The sequence below is a fragment of the Anguilla rostrata genome, chromosome 3 (genome assembly GCF_018555375.3).
Source record: "Anguilla rostrata isolate EN2019 chromosome 3, ASM1855537v3, whole genome shotgun sequence".
In the NCBI taxonomy this organism is placed as follows: domain Eukaryota; kingdom Metazoa; phylum Chordata; class Actinopteri; order Anguilliformes; family Anguillidae; genus Anguilla; species Anguilla rostrata.
The window spans coordinates 1,392,501-1,405,000 of NC_057935.1; the positions used below are offsets into that span (position 1 = coordinate 1,392,501).

Below are 12,500 nucleotides of genomic sequence, written 5' to 3' on the forward strand. Positions count from 1 at the left end.
ACGCGTTCCCCGTCACGCCTGTCGGAGAGCGAGGCGGGGAACACGGAACAAACAGGGGCGGGTTTCGGGGCAGATGCTGTGTTCTGCTGTTTTGCCTCCAATCACACTGCGCGCAATTAAGCCGCCGCCCCCCCCTTCCCCCCCCCCGCCCCGCCCCGCCCCGCCCTGCTCCTTCGCCTCGGACTAAGTGCTTATTGGGCTTGAATTATTTACACAGCGGGACCGCTGCACCAGCGAGCCGGGGGGAAGCACGCGACTCCGCCGTGCGCGTAAACGCTAGCGCTACCGCGCCGCTTCTGCCATCCGTGGACAAGTCATTACTGTGTGACTCTGTCTGCTGTTAAATGGGTGGGTGGTGGTGGGGTGGGGTGGGGCCTCTGTCACACAGGGGGGGTGATCAGAGAGCAGAGGGGAGCTACCTGAGGAGTATCCTCCTGATCTCCCCGTCGTGTTTTACGGGCAAAGGTGCGGAGCGGCGATCGATAAAGAGACAGGAGGAGAGCGGGCAAGCAGAGGGGGGTCGGGGGGGAGGCGCTCCTGCCTAATCCTGCCGACAGAGGCGCCCCCTGTGTCCCTACGGCGCTCCGCAATTAGGCCCAAACAGCCGCCCTGCAATTAGACTTATCATCAGAAGCTATTAGGCCCGCCTCATCTGGGACCCCCATACCCCACATGCCACTGTGCTGATAACACAGCACACAGGGCTGGGCCCACTCTCTCTCTCTCTCACCCTCTCTGTCCCTTTCTCTCTCTCTCTCTCTCTTTCACCCTCTCTGTCCCTTCATTTCTCTCTCTCTCTCTCTTTCACCCTCTCTGTCCCTTCCTTTCTCTCTCTCTCTCTCTTTCACCCTCTCTGTCCCTTCCTTTCTCTCTCTCTCTCTCTTTCACCCTCTCTGTCCCTTTCTTTCTCTCTCTCTCTCTCTTTGTCTCTCTCTTTTTCACCCTCCCTCTGTCTGTCTCCTTCTCTTTCCCTCTCTCCTCTCTCTCTTTCATCCTCTCTGTCCCTCCCTCTGTCTCTCTTCTCTTTCCCTCCCTGCACTCTCCCCCTTTCTCTCTCACTTCTTCCTTCCTTCCATCTCCCTCCCTCCCTCCCTCTGTCTCTCTCCTTCCCTCCCTCCTCTCTCTCCCTTTCTCTCTTTCTCTCTCTTCTTCTCTTTCTGTCTTCCTTTTATCTCATTTCCTTCTTCTTCGGCGGCGTGCTCCCTGGGCTGGATTGCCACTCTCCCGTCATTTGTTAGAGCGGCTGTCCTGACATCATTTCTTTATTTCTTTATTTATTTATATTTTTTATACATGCAGCAGAGTTATAATGCTATCTGCCGGAGGGAGGCACGGGGGCCCTGCGCGGGTCACAGATTGGAGGTGTTGATGAATGGGTCTCCCCGTCCCGCACTCAATTTGTCCCTGCTCAGAATGCAGCCCTGTCCGCTGCGGGACGCGCCTCCCGTCCATATTAAAGGACTCTGTTGGATCAAATTATAGGAATTTTATTCTGGTGTCCGTGCTCTGATTGGGTGCATATGAAATATTATTCAGTACTGCTGGGGAGCGGCAGGGCTTCAACCGAGGAGGAAATCTGATAAACTTGAGTGTGTGTGTGTGTGTGTGTGTGTGTGTGTACGTGTGGTGTGCGTGTGTGTGGGGTGCGTGTGGTGTGCGTGTGCGTGTGCGTGTGCGTGTGATGTGTGTGTGTGAGTGTGTGTGTGCGTGAGTGTGTGAGTGTGGTGTGCTGTGGTGTGGTGTGATGGTGTGCTGAGGTGTGTAGGGTGTGACGTGTGTGTGTGTGTGTGTACCCTTGTACGTGTATGTGGCGTGGTTTGGCGTGTGTAGTGTGTCGTGTTGTGTGATGTGTTGCTGGTGTACGTGGGAACATGGGTGCCGTGTTGCCCAGTTAGTGTTGTGCGTGTGCCTTGTGTACCGCTGACTTGGCACTCGGGGTTTGGATTCGAATCAGGAGAAAAGGGGTCCCCCACTGGCGCCTGTGTCCTGCCCATAGTATGAAGACTGCTGTGCACACACACACACACACACACTCACACACACACACACACACACACACACACACACACACACTCCACACACACTACAACACCACCACACACACACACACACACACACACACACACACACACCACACACACACACTCACCACACACACACACACACACACACACACACACACACACACACACACACACACACAGAAGATGAAGGCAGTAAAGTCAGTGCTGTATGCTGAGATGGTCTTTTTGCTCTTTCTCTCCCGATGGTGAATTCTCAGTGGGGTTTATTGGACCTGTGCAGAGGACAGTGTTGATTAAACTGGGGGGGCTGCCCCCCCCCCCCCCCCCCCTCTCAGATGAGGAAGAGCCCTGTAACATTCTCCCATAATCAGAGTCCCGCTATTATTGCATCAACATGCACAGTATTTCCTGATGGGTTCAAAAAAAGTGTCTCTACGCCTCTATTTAAGAGCTCTATTTACAGTCTCTATCTAACTGTAGTTTCACGCTGATCCTTATTTCAAGACAAACTGTAATCTTTTTTTTTAAACCATTTATGGCAAAAAAAACAAAAACATAAAAAACAATTCCATTGTAAAGGGAATTAAAACATTGACATTTTTGAAAGCTGGCAGACTTAGAACAGCATTTTCTTCAAGTCAGTTTATAAAATGTGCATAATCATCCAAATTCTTGGCTGTAGATAAATATCTGTCAGCTGTAAGATAGGTATATATTGAGCGATATCACAAGCTTTGTAAGTCTATTTAAAACCATATTTAATTTTGCCAATTTAAAACGGTTTGCGTTTTGGCGGGAACCAAATTAGCCAGTGCTTAAAAATGTCTGGTCACTGCTTCACCCTTACACAATCTGATTAGCATTTATATATATATATATATATATATATGTGTGTGTGTGGACGCTTTGACTTCAAAATAATTAAAACTTTAATTATACAAATTAAGGAGCATTATTGTCAAAAACAACAACAAAAAACATTTTTATTGTTAATCACTGATCGGTGACTTACAAATAGAAAATAGAACCACACATCTCTGATTAAAAAGGAAATGTGATTAAATAATTCTGGATAATCTCGGAACATAGATCCATAGAATCCTTTTTCCTGGAACTGGACTCTACTGTGTGGTGGCTCGGGCTTCATGTGAATGCATGACATTCTGTCAGGACTAAAAAGCTGCTTATTGTTTATAAAAGACATACCTGCGTGGTTTGCAACTGGTTAATTTTTTTTTCCTTTTTGCTGAAGGAATGTACTTAGTGAAATTGATTCACTAAAAAAAATGTCAAGTAAACGTAGCACAGATGTCTTCAGACTGCCGGCTCTGTGCAGGATCAGGAAACAAGCGATCCATTTTACGTCTATGGTTCTACCTCGTCTTTTTTTCCACCAAAAGCAACGCCTTATTTATCCTGTCGGATTTTCCAAATAAATGCAATCACTGGGTTTATGGAAAAATGGATAAAAATGAGATTGTAAGGCATCGATCCCCTGGTGGTGGGGGGGGCTGGGGGGGGGGAATAACAGGGCTCATCTATAATAAGGAGAAAAATGAAGCAGTAATTCAGGGTTATCGAGTGACCTGCCGCTGCACGTATTGATCTCCCCCCCCCCCCCTCCCTCGGGTACACAACACACGAGATCACACCTGAGGAAGACAAACCTGTGGGGAGAAGAAGGGGAGAGAGGGAGAGAGATTCAGGCAGAGAGAGAGACAGAGAGAGAGACGGAGAGAGAGATTCAGGCAGAGAGAGAGACAGACAGAGAGAGAGAGAAGGAGAGAGAGAGGGGGTTGGGAGAGAGAGGGGGTGGGGGGGCGGGACGGGGGGTGGAGATGGGCGGTGAGCCCAGCATCACCGCGCTCATTATGTCACTGATATGATCGGCCCGGTACAGCCCAGAAGTGCTCATTAAACTGCGAGGCTCAGAACCGATCGCCCAGCGCACGCTGCTCAGCTCTGCCGCCATGGCGACTCAGCGCTCGAGCAGAGAGACGTCACACACTCGTCACACACACTCCTCACACGTCACACACACTGATCACACGTCACACACACTCCTCACACGTCACACACACTGATCACACGTCACACACACGCTGATCACACGTTACACACACACTGATCACACGTCACACGCGTGTAACACGCAGTCCGTTTCACGCCCCGGCGTGGCGCTAAGCCATGTTCTGCAAAGTGGACGGAAAGCAGAAACTCTCTCTCTCTCTCTCTCTCTCTCGCTCCCTCTCTCTCTCTCTCTCTCTCTCTCTCCTTCTCCCTGTCGCGCCGCCCGCTTCGCGCTCGATGCGATTCCTCCGCAGGATCGGGAGCTGAAGCGCTCGCTTGTTTCACACGGACGTTTTAAAGCAAACGCAGCGAGAGGCGGGAGAGAAATCCCCGTCATGGCGGTTTGTGTTATTCCAGCAGGTCTGAGGGTCGGCCGCTTTCCAACCACAACATTTTCAAATGTGCTGTGAATTTGTTTAGCCTGGACCTGTATGAAATGTAGCGCAGATAACGGTTCAGTGTAAAAGCAGCTCCGACAGAGTAGAGTACGCTTTCTATCGGAGTCGTATAAACGCGGTTAGAGCCGGTCGAACCTCGTGAGGGTCGATGTAGCACGAGGAATTTTTTCTACGTGGGGCTGTGAATTTTCCCCACGCTTTCTGTCTGCTTCTCTGTTTGGGCCCGCTTGCGAATTTGGGCTGTGGGGCCCCGCCCCCCTCCTGTCCGGCGCGGCCGTTATTGTGAAATATAAAGCGTCCTGCGTCCGACTTCATGAAATTTCAATGAGCATTGATCCGTGTGATTGCAGGGAATCCTCCAGGAGCGGCTGATGCTCCTTCGTTTATTTATCGCTTTTGCGTTTTACTCGTTTTGATTTGATTTTTTATTTTTTCAGACGCAAGAAGGGTAGCGCTGCCGACGGGACACTTATTTTGCGCGCGAGCTCGTGGTATTGACCCGAGAGGCGATGTTCCCCCGGATGAGGCCACATTTCGGGTCCTGCAGGGGCGGCACCTGCTGGTTCTGGGGACACGAAACGCAGCAGCAACCCTTTTTAATGAATTTTACATTCACTCCCTTCGCCAGTGAAAAGACGAAAAGCGTTGTGGATCAGTGGTCTGTGTGAATCTGCATGGAGGTGCATGTGTGCGGCAGTTGATATTATTAAGGGTAAAAAAAAGAACGGATTATTTTTACAAACCAGTAACAGCAGGAAGAAAAAAAGAAGCGATATTTAAGAAGATAAAAATTTGTATGTGACCCCTTGTGTCAGCAGGCAGAGCTTGTTGAAATATAAATGTGTAAGTTAAAATAGGAAGCTGTTGTGAGTGGGAGGGGTGCACAGTCCCCCCCCCCCCCCAGCTATTTCTGTCCGCAGCGCATTAATACGGTCCAGAGAGAGCTGTAAAGCATGTCTCTGAGCTCCGGTCTTGGAATAAATGAGACGACACAACAACAAAACAGTTACACACGCGCACACACACGAAAAAGAGAGAATCTGGTTCCCTATAAATACACAGCTTGTGGTTTAAGTGGTTCTGTGTTTGGGGAAAGTCGGGGCGAGGGGAGAGATGGGGTGAGATGCGGGATTTCACTTCCTCATTCGTCTCCGTGTGCATCTCTAACGGCAGCTCTGCTCATATCAGCCCGCGCTTTCATTTTTATTTCCAAATTAAAATTAAAAGAGCCTGTTTCTGTACTGCGGCATGCAGCCGAAACCTGCCAATCAGAAACTGTCCAGCGGAACATTTCCTGAACTTCTAATCGCTCAAGAACGAGCGTCTGAGATAATGTTACTGTATATAAATATATTCACTTAATAAATTCCCATTTCGAATACCTTTTACAAAATACAGCAGTTATATCCACAATCATGCAATGTTCTCCCTCTCTTCCTCTCTTCCTCTCTTCCTCTCTCCCACTCTCCCACTCCTCTCCTTCGTAAGTATACATTATCTGCTTGGCTGGGGAGAAGATTGGACCGAATGCAGAAATCGATAGGAATGGAGGGGGGGGGGAGGGGGGGCAGTAAGAAATCTACGGACGTGCTGTTTACACAGCGACCAATCCCATCCGTCTCTGTATCGACTCGCTAATGAGGCTGTTAGGCCAGGCCCCGCCCAAACGCCCCGCCCCGCCCCAGCCCCCGCCCCGCCCCCAGCCATTATCCCCCCCCCCGCCCCCCCCCCCTCGCGCTTTAAGGACTTATGGACCCAGTGCCACTCGCCCCGGCCCTAATTACAGGAAGTCTGTTTAAAGATGATGTATTGTCAGCCTTGGGCTGGGTGGGCTCTGCGACTCTCGGGCCTGGTTTTGTGTGGATCGCCAGGCCGTGTCTGCTCTCTGTCACGGTTCCCTTCTCCTTCCAAATGTTGCCCCCCCCCAGCCCCCCCCCCGATGCCTCCGTGTTTATATCAGCGCATGTGGAACAGCGCAGTTGGTAAACAGGAACGTAACAGATGGTTTTAGTGATGTAAACGGCCTTATCACAGACGGTTTTACTGAAGCAGACGGCCATATTGCATGTTTTTAATGCAGTAGATCCCCTCCTCCCTAATGGTCAGTGATATTCCAGTGGATCCCCTGGTCTGTACCGGTCAGTGATATTCCAGTGGATCCCCTGGTCTGTACCGGTCAGTGATACTCCAGTGAATCCCCTGGACTGTACCGGTCAGTGATACTCCAGTGGATCCCCTGGTCTGTACCGGTCAGTGATACTCCAGTGGATCCCCTGGTCTGTACTGATCAGAGATACTCCTGTGGGTCCCTTGGGCAGTACTGCTCAGCGCTGCCCCCGGTGGTCAGGCTGTGATCTCCTGTGTTTTCGCGGCTGAAGGCGTTTCTCCCAGACAGCCGGCTCGCTCTGTCGTCTCCGTTTCTGTAACCTTTCCGTTTGGCACCTGCGTGGCGTCGGGGGGGGGGGGGGGGTAGATGAGATGAGAACACAGCGCGCTAAATGCCCTTTATCTCTCCGCCTCCTCCTGATGGGGGGGCGGTGGGGGTGGTGTGGGCTGTGTTTGTGTGCTGTCGCCCAGTCGTGTGTGTGCTGTGGAGGTCAAGTAGCGCAGAAAAAAAAACACCATTTCTGTTTTACTCACCAACCAAAAGCCAGAAGCTTTACTTCCATTATGACCACACTGGACTCTGATTGGCTAAAAGTGCAGTAAGCGCAGAGAGCATGGGCAGTGCTCTCTCTGTGTTTCATAGCCCTGCTGCACACATGCAGAGGACAGCGCTGATTTGACTGTAATCTCGAGCCGTGGCGGCGGTTAGCATAGCCGTGCTAAGTGCGCTTTTGTTTGTTTGTGAGCCTCTTTGGCTAAACGCGTCTGCCAAGTCCTTAAAAATGGAAACCCGGGGGCAGCTCGGAGGGGAAAAAGAGGCTCGGCGTTTGTGTAGCTGAAGGAGTTTATCGTGCGTGCGACGCCATCTGATGCCAGCCTTCCGTCCCCCGACCCTGAGGACGTCCGGCGCTCGCCAGCCTGCGCGGTCAGATGTGGTTCTGCGGGGACACGAGGCGGGGGGGGCGTGGGGGCGGGGGGGGGGGGGGTCGCTGGCCTTCAGGAGGGGAGAATTCGAGCCCTCAGGGCCCGGCAGACGGGAGGCGGGGAGACAGACTCACCGACGGTCGTGTTGAAAAGGTCTCTTTGAAGAGGGGTGCCCCCGGGAGGGTTAATGTGCCCCACGCTGCCCCCCCGCCCGCCGTGTGCTTCCTCGTTCCGTCGCAATCGCGTTTTGTTTCCTCAAGGTCTCGTCTGTGCAGTCGGAGGTCCTTTCAACTGACAAATTAAAGGGTTTGTACAGATGGCCTGTTATAACAAGAGACTGTTATTACACATTTGTAACACAGCTATAACATGCCTGGGTGCAAGGGGTTTTGAAAAAAAAAAAAAACTAAACAGGATTTTTTTACCTCTCTGTCAAGTGTTAATTTTGAACTCATGTCCGGTGAAATGGAAGCCAGTGCACATCAGTTTATTTGACATTATTAAGCAAATCGATTAGTTATGCCTGAGCCTTAATTAGATCCCGTGGAGGTCGCGGTGGAGTATCAGAGGCAGACTCTGAGCGCGGTGCCTGTTTGCCCGTCTGAGAAGGTGGAGGACGGCGAGATTTTAATCCCGCTCGTGTGTGTTTGTGCGCGCGCGCGTGCGTGTGTGAACGTGTGTGTGAGCACGTGTGTGTGTGTGTGTCTCCGCTCTGGCACTGAGATTTTCTCTGTATTTATTTTCCCTTAGATATTAATGTTAAGTCGCGGCTAATTGAATTACCTGTGTCAGCGCAGGAGGGCTGATTTCCACCGCGCCGCCGCCGCGCGCTCCGCCCCCGAGCCACACGCTACGCCCCGAGCCACCGCTCCCGCCCCGAACTCCCCGCTCCCGCCCCCGCCCGAGCCACCGCTCCCCGCCCCGAACTCCCCGCTCCCGCCCCCCGCCCCGAGCCACACGCTCCCGCCCCATCTGAACGCTCCCGCTCCCCGCCCCGAGCTCCCGCTCCCGCCCCGAGCTCCCCGCCCCCGCCCCGAGCTCCCGCCCGAGCCACACACTCCCCGCCCCGAGCTCCCGCTCCCCGCCCCGAGCCACACACTCCCCGCCCCGAGCTCCCCGCTCCCCGCCCCCGAGCCACACGCTCCCGCCCGAGCTCCCCGCCCCGAGCCACACGCTCCCGCCCGAGCTCCCCGCCCCGAGCCAACACGCTCCCCGCCCCGAACTCCCCGCTCCCCGCCCCCCGCCCCGAGCCACACGCTCCCCGCCCCGAACTCCCCGCTCCCGCCCCGCCCCGAGCCACACGCTCCCCGCCCCATCTGAACGCTCCCCGCTCCCCACCCCGAGCTCCCGCTCCCCGCCCCCGAGCTCCCGCCCCCGCCCCGAGCTCCCGCCCCGAGCCACACACTCCCCGCCCCGAGCTCCCCGCTCCCCGCCCCCGAGCCACACGCTCCCCGCCCCGAGCTCCCGCCCGAGCCACACGCTCCCGCCCCGAGCTCCCGCCCCGAGCCACACGCTCCCCGCCCCGAGCTCCCCGCCCCGAGCTCCCGCTCCCCGCCCCGAGCCGCCCGCTCCCCGCCCCGTCTGAACGCCCGCGTTTAATCGCCTGTATTACACGTCGATCGCCCCGCTGCACGCGTCGCGGAGACGGGAGGGAGCGAGTCCCCCCCCCACCCCCAGTCATCCCTGACAGCCTTTTGATTAACAATCGAGGCTTTGTTGCCACAAAAGGGATTCATTATGTTAAATTAAAGATGTACTAGCGGGGAAGTGAGTGAGTCCATGAGAGAGAGAGAGAGAGAGAGAGAGAGAGTGACAGCGAGGAAACGACTGTGGGGAGAGTCTTGTTTTTCTTCCGTCTCTGTTGCTATCAGTGCCAGCGTCGGAGCGCACGCTGAAATATTAATTTAGCGTTCCAGCCATACAGGTAGCTAATGTAAGCGTTCTGAAGAGAACGAAGGGGGGGGGGGGGGACAGCCTGGACGCAGTTCTGTGGTGTGGTATGAATGTCAGTGATTGTGTTCCCGTATAGTGTGATTTTAGAGTTTTTGTTTTTATTGAATGAGGCGCATTAGGGGTCTTGCCCACAGGGTCAGATGCCCCTTTGCTTGTGCTGGGACAGGGGGTTGGCATGGGGTCCCCAGGGTTGGCATGGTGTGGGGCGGTGTGAGGTGGGGTGGGGTTGGGTGGGACGGGACGGGGGGTTGGCATGTGGGGCGGTGTGGGGTGGGGTGGGGTCCCTCCTGTTCCTCACTGCCCCACACTGAGGTCCCCACAACCATCACTCAGTCCTTTTCACCAGTGAACAACTGTGCATTCACTCTCTCTCTCTCTCACACACACACACACACACACACTCTCTCTTTCTCCCTCCCTCCCTCTCTCTTCCCCTCTCTCCCCCCCTCTCCCTCTCTCTCTAATGAATCTCAGAGAGCTCTTAGGGCTGGTGGTCCGTAGGGACCTGTAGGCCCCGCTGCAGACAAACAGCCAAACACACGGCGGTGTGGCTGAAGAAAGGGTCATTGTCTCGGTGTCAGAGCAGCGCGGTCGCCATGACAAAGGCCCGGGGGGGGGGGTTATATAAACAGGGCCGTGAGCTCGGGGCTTCGGGGGGGGGGCCCGGGGGTGCGGAGGTGCGGACGTTCAGCAACATCAACGGATCACATTGCTTCGCAAATATTTAGTTATTATCGAGGCCTCTGCAGCTACCCCGGGACCTGGCCGAGGGAACAGCCCCCTGTCTGGGGGGGGGGGGGGGGGGACAGGGGGTTGAGCTGTTTTGACTTTGACTCAGATGCGCATCTTAATGACCCGCCCCTCACCCGCGCCTCTCATTTGGGCAGTGCCCTCGTGGTGCCCTCGTAGAACAGGATTAATTTTAAACTACGGTTGTAAAAATGCAGCCAGCCCTACGCTATCTCAGCCCTTAGCAGCTGTCTGCTGGCTGAAAGGGGAAATACCTCAATGACCCAACAGTGCTCTTAAAAATGATGCCCAGGTAAACGACCCAACAGAGCCCTTAAAAATGGCGCCCAGGTAAATGACCCAACACAGCTCTTAAAAATGGCGCCTGGGTAAACAACCCAACGCCTGTCTTCCCCCTGGTCAGGTCTCTTCTCCGCAGAAGCTCTCCGCTGTCTGAGTTACAGACCGAGTTACAGACTGAGTTACAGACTGAGTTACAGACCGAGTTACAGACCGAGTTACAGACCGAGTTACAGACTGAGTTACAGACCGAGTTACAGACTGAGTTACAGACTGAGTTACAGACGTCATTCCTCGGCCTTGCTGACTGACGGCCACTTACGCCTGACAGATAAAGGACTCATCCCTGTAATTACGCTGCTAAATCTAAAGTAAACGTCCTCTCTCTCCTCCGCGTTACCCTGCCGCTCCGGCGCTGTGCTCCTGCGCTCACACTCTTATAAAACAGGCGCCGTGCGCTGCTGTGGAAGCGCTAAACGCTTCCCATTAACCGGCTCGCTTGTTTAAATCCGCTGCACTTTGTTAAGTTTGCTGATTTACTGACGCGCTCTCTCGCCTCGCGCTCATTTTCGGCAGAAACGCTTTCCCTCCCTCCCGTACGGTAACCGGGGGGAACGCGCTGCTGTGTGATGTCATCGTTTAGCGCGAAGACAGAGGAGAGGTCTGGCGCCCTGTGTCCTGTGTGGAGGACAGAAACGTCGCCCCCGATGTGTTCAGGGCTCCGTGTGGGCTGTTAAACACAGTCATCTGGGGGGGGGGGGGATTAGGGTTAGGGATTGTTTGAGGATTGAGTTTGTCAAAGAACTGAATGCAATTTTGCTTGATATGTTTTGTATGATCATAAAGGAGTTTGAATCTGGCATTAACGATTATGCCGTTTTAACTCTGTTTTCAACGTCTGCTTCCGCCCAGCGCTGAACGAGCCCACCATCGACTACGGCTTCCAGCGGCTACAGAAGGTGATTCCACGGCATCCGGGCGACCCAGAGCGCCTGCCAAAGGTCAGTCTCACAGCCGTCTGCGCTGGGGCTGGTGGTCCTGGCTCCGCCTTCCCCTGGCCCCTCCTCTTCCTCTCTCTCTCACGCACACACACACACACGCTCACTCACACACACACACACACGCTTCTCTCTCACACACACACACACACACACCACCCTCTCTCTCCTCTCCACTCTCTCTCTCACAACACACACACACACACACACACACACACGCTCTCTCTCTCTCTCTCACACACACACACACACACACTCTCTCTCTCTCTCTCTCTCTCACACACACACACACACTCTCTCTCTCTCACACACACACACACACACACACACACACACACTCTCTCTCTCTCACGCACACACACACACACTCTCTCTCTCTCTCTCATGCACACACACACACACACGCTCCTGTTCCATGCGTTTGAGCCCTAAAGAAACAGCAGGGCTTAAGGGAGTAAAGAGTAATCACCCCTGTGGCAGGGGCGTGGTCCCAGGGCCACCCTGGTCAGGTAGCTGCTCCCGGATTGGTCCTCATGCAAAGAGAGAGGCGGGGCTACGTCATAAGCATGGGCTGATAGGTTGATCTACTGCAGGCTGAAGCCTTGGAGCACCTCTGGGTTTGGAAATCATTAAACGCAGAACGGTGTGAAGATGTAATAGAGGTTAATGGCAGACGCATTAATCTCTGATCTATTTCATGTGTTTGTGCCGATATAAGCTCTGGGACAGTGGGAGGGAAGACGTCTCTCCCTCTGTCCTCCAGTGGAGAGCAGGCAGACTGGAGTCACTGCACAGCGCAGAATCAGTGTTGGGACAGACACGCTTCCATTGCAGAGTACTAGGGCACCATGGAGGAGGAGGGGGAGTGTCGAAATCAGAAATCTGGCCCCAGTCATACAGGACGTCCTGTACACACTCACTGAGGGGGACCACTGTCACAGGGGGGAAACTGGGAACCTAGGATCACAAATCATTTTTGTAGTGTGAGTTTCTGCCTG

The 12,500-nt window shown here is 54.0% G+C and overlaps 1 protein-coding gene across 9 annotated transcripts in view; it reads left to right on the top strand.

The window, feature by feature from the left end:
- ebf1a (EBF transcription factor 1a) overlaps window positions 1-12,500 on the top strand; it is a 151,216-nt gene that overhangs the window by 113,686 nt on the left and 25,030 nt on the right. For all 9 annotated transcript variants that reach the window (XR_010328770.1, XM_064325293.1, XM_064325289.1 and 6 more), the window contains one exon: window positions 11,417-11,505. Coding sequence is in view for 8 of the 9 variants with exons in the window: in XM_064325293.1 (XP_064181363.1) it covers window positions 11,417-11,505 (89 nt within the window). In the remaining variant the exon portion in view is untranslated. The remainder of the gene's footprint in view (window positions 1-11,416; window positions 11,506-12,500) is intronic.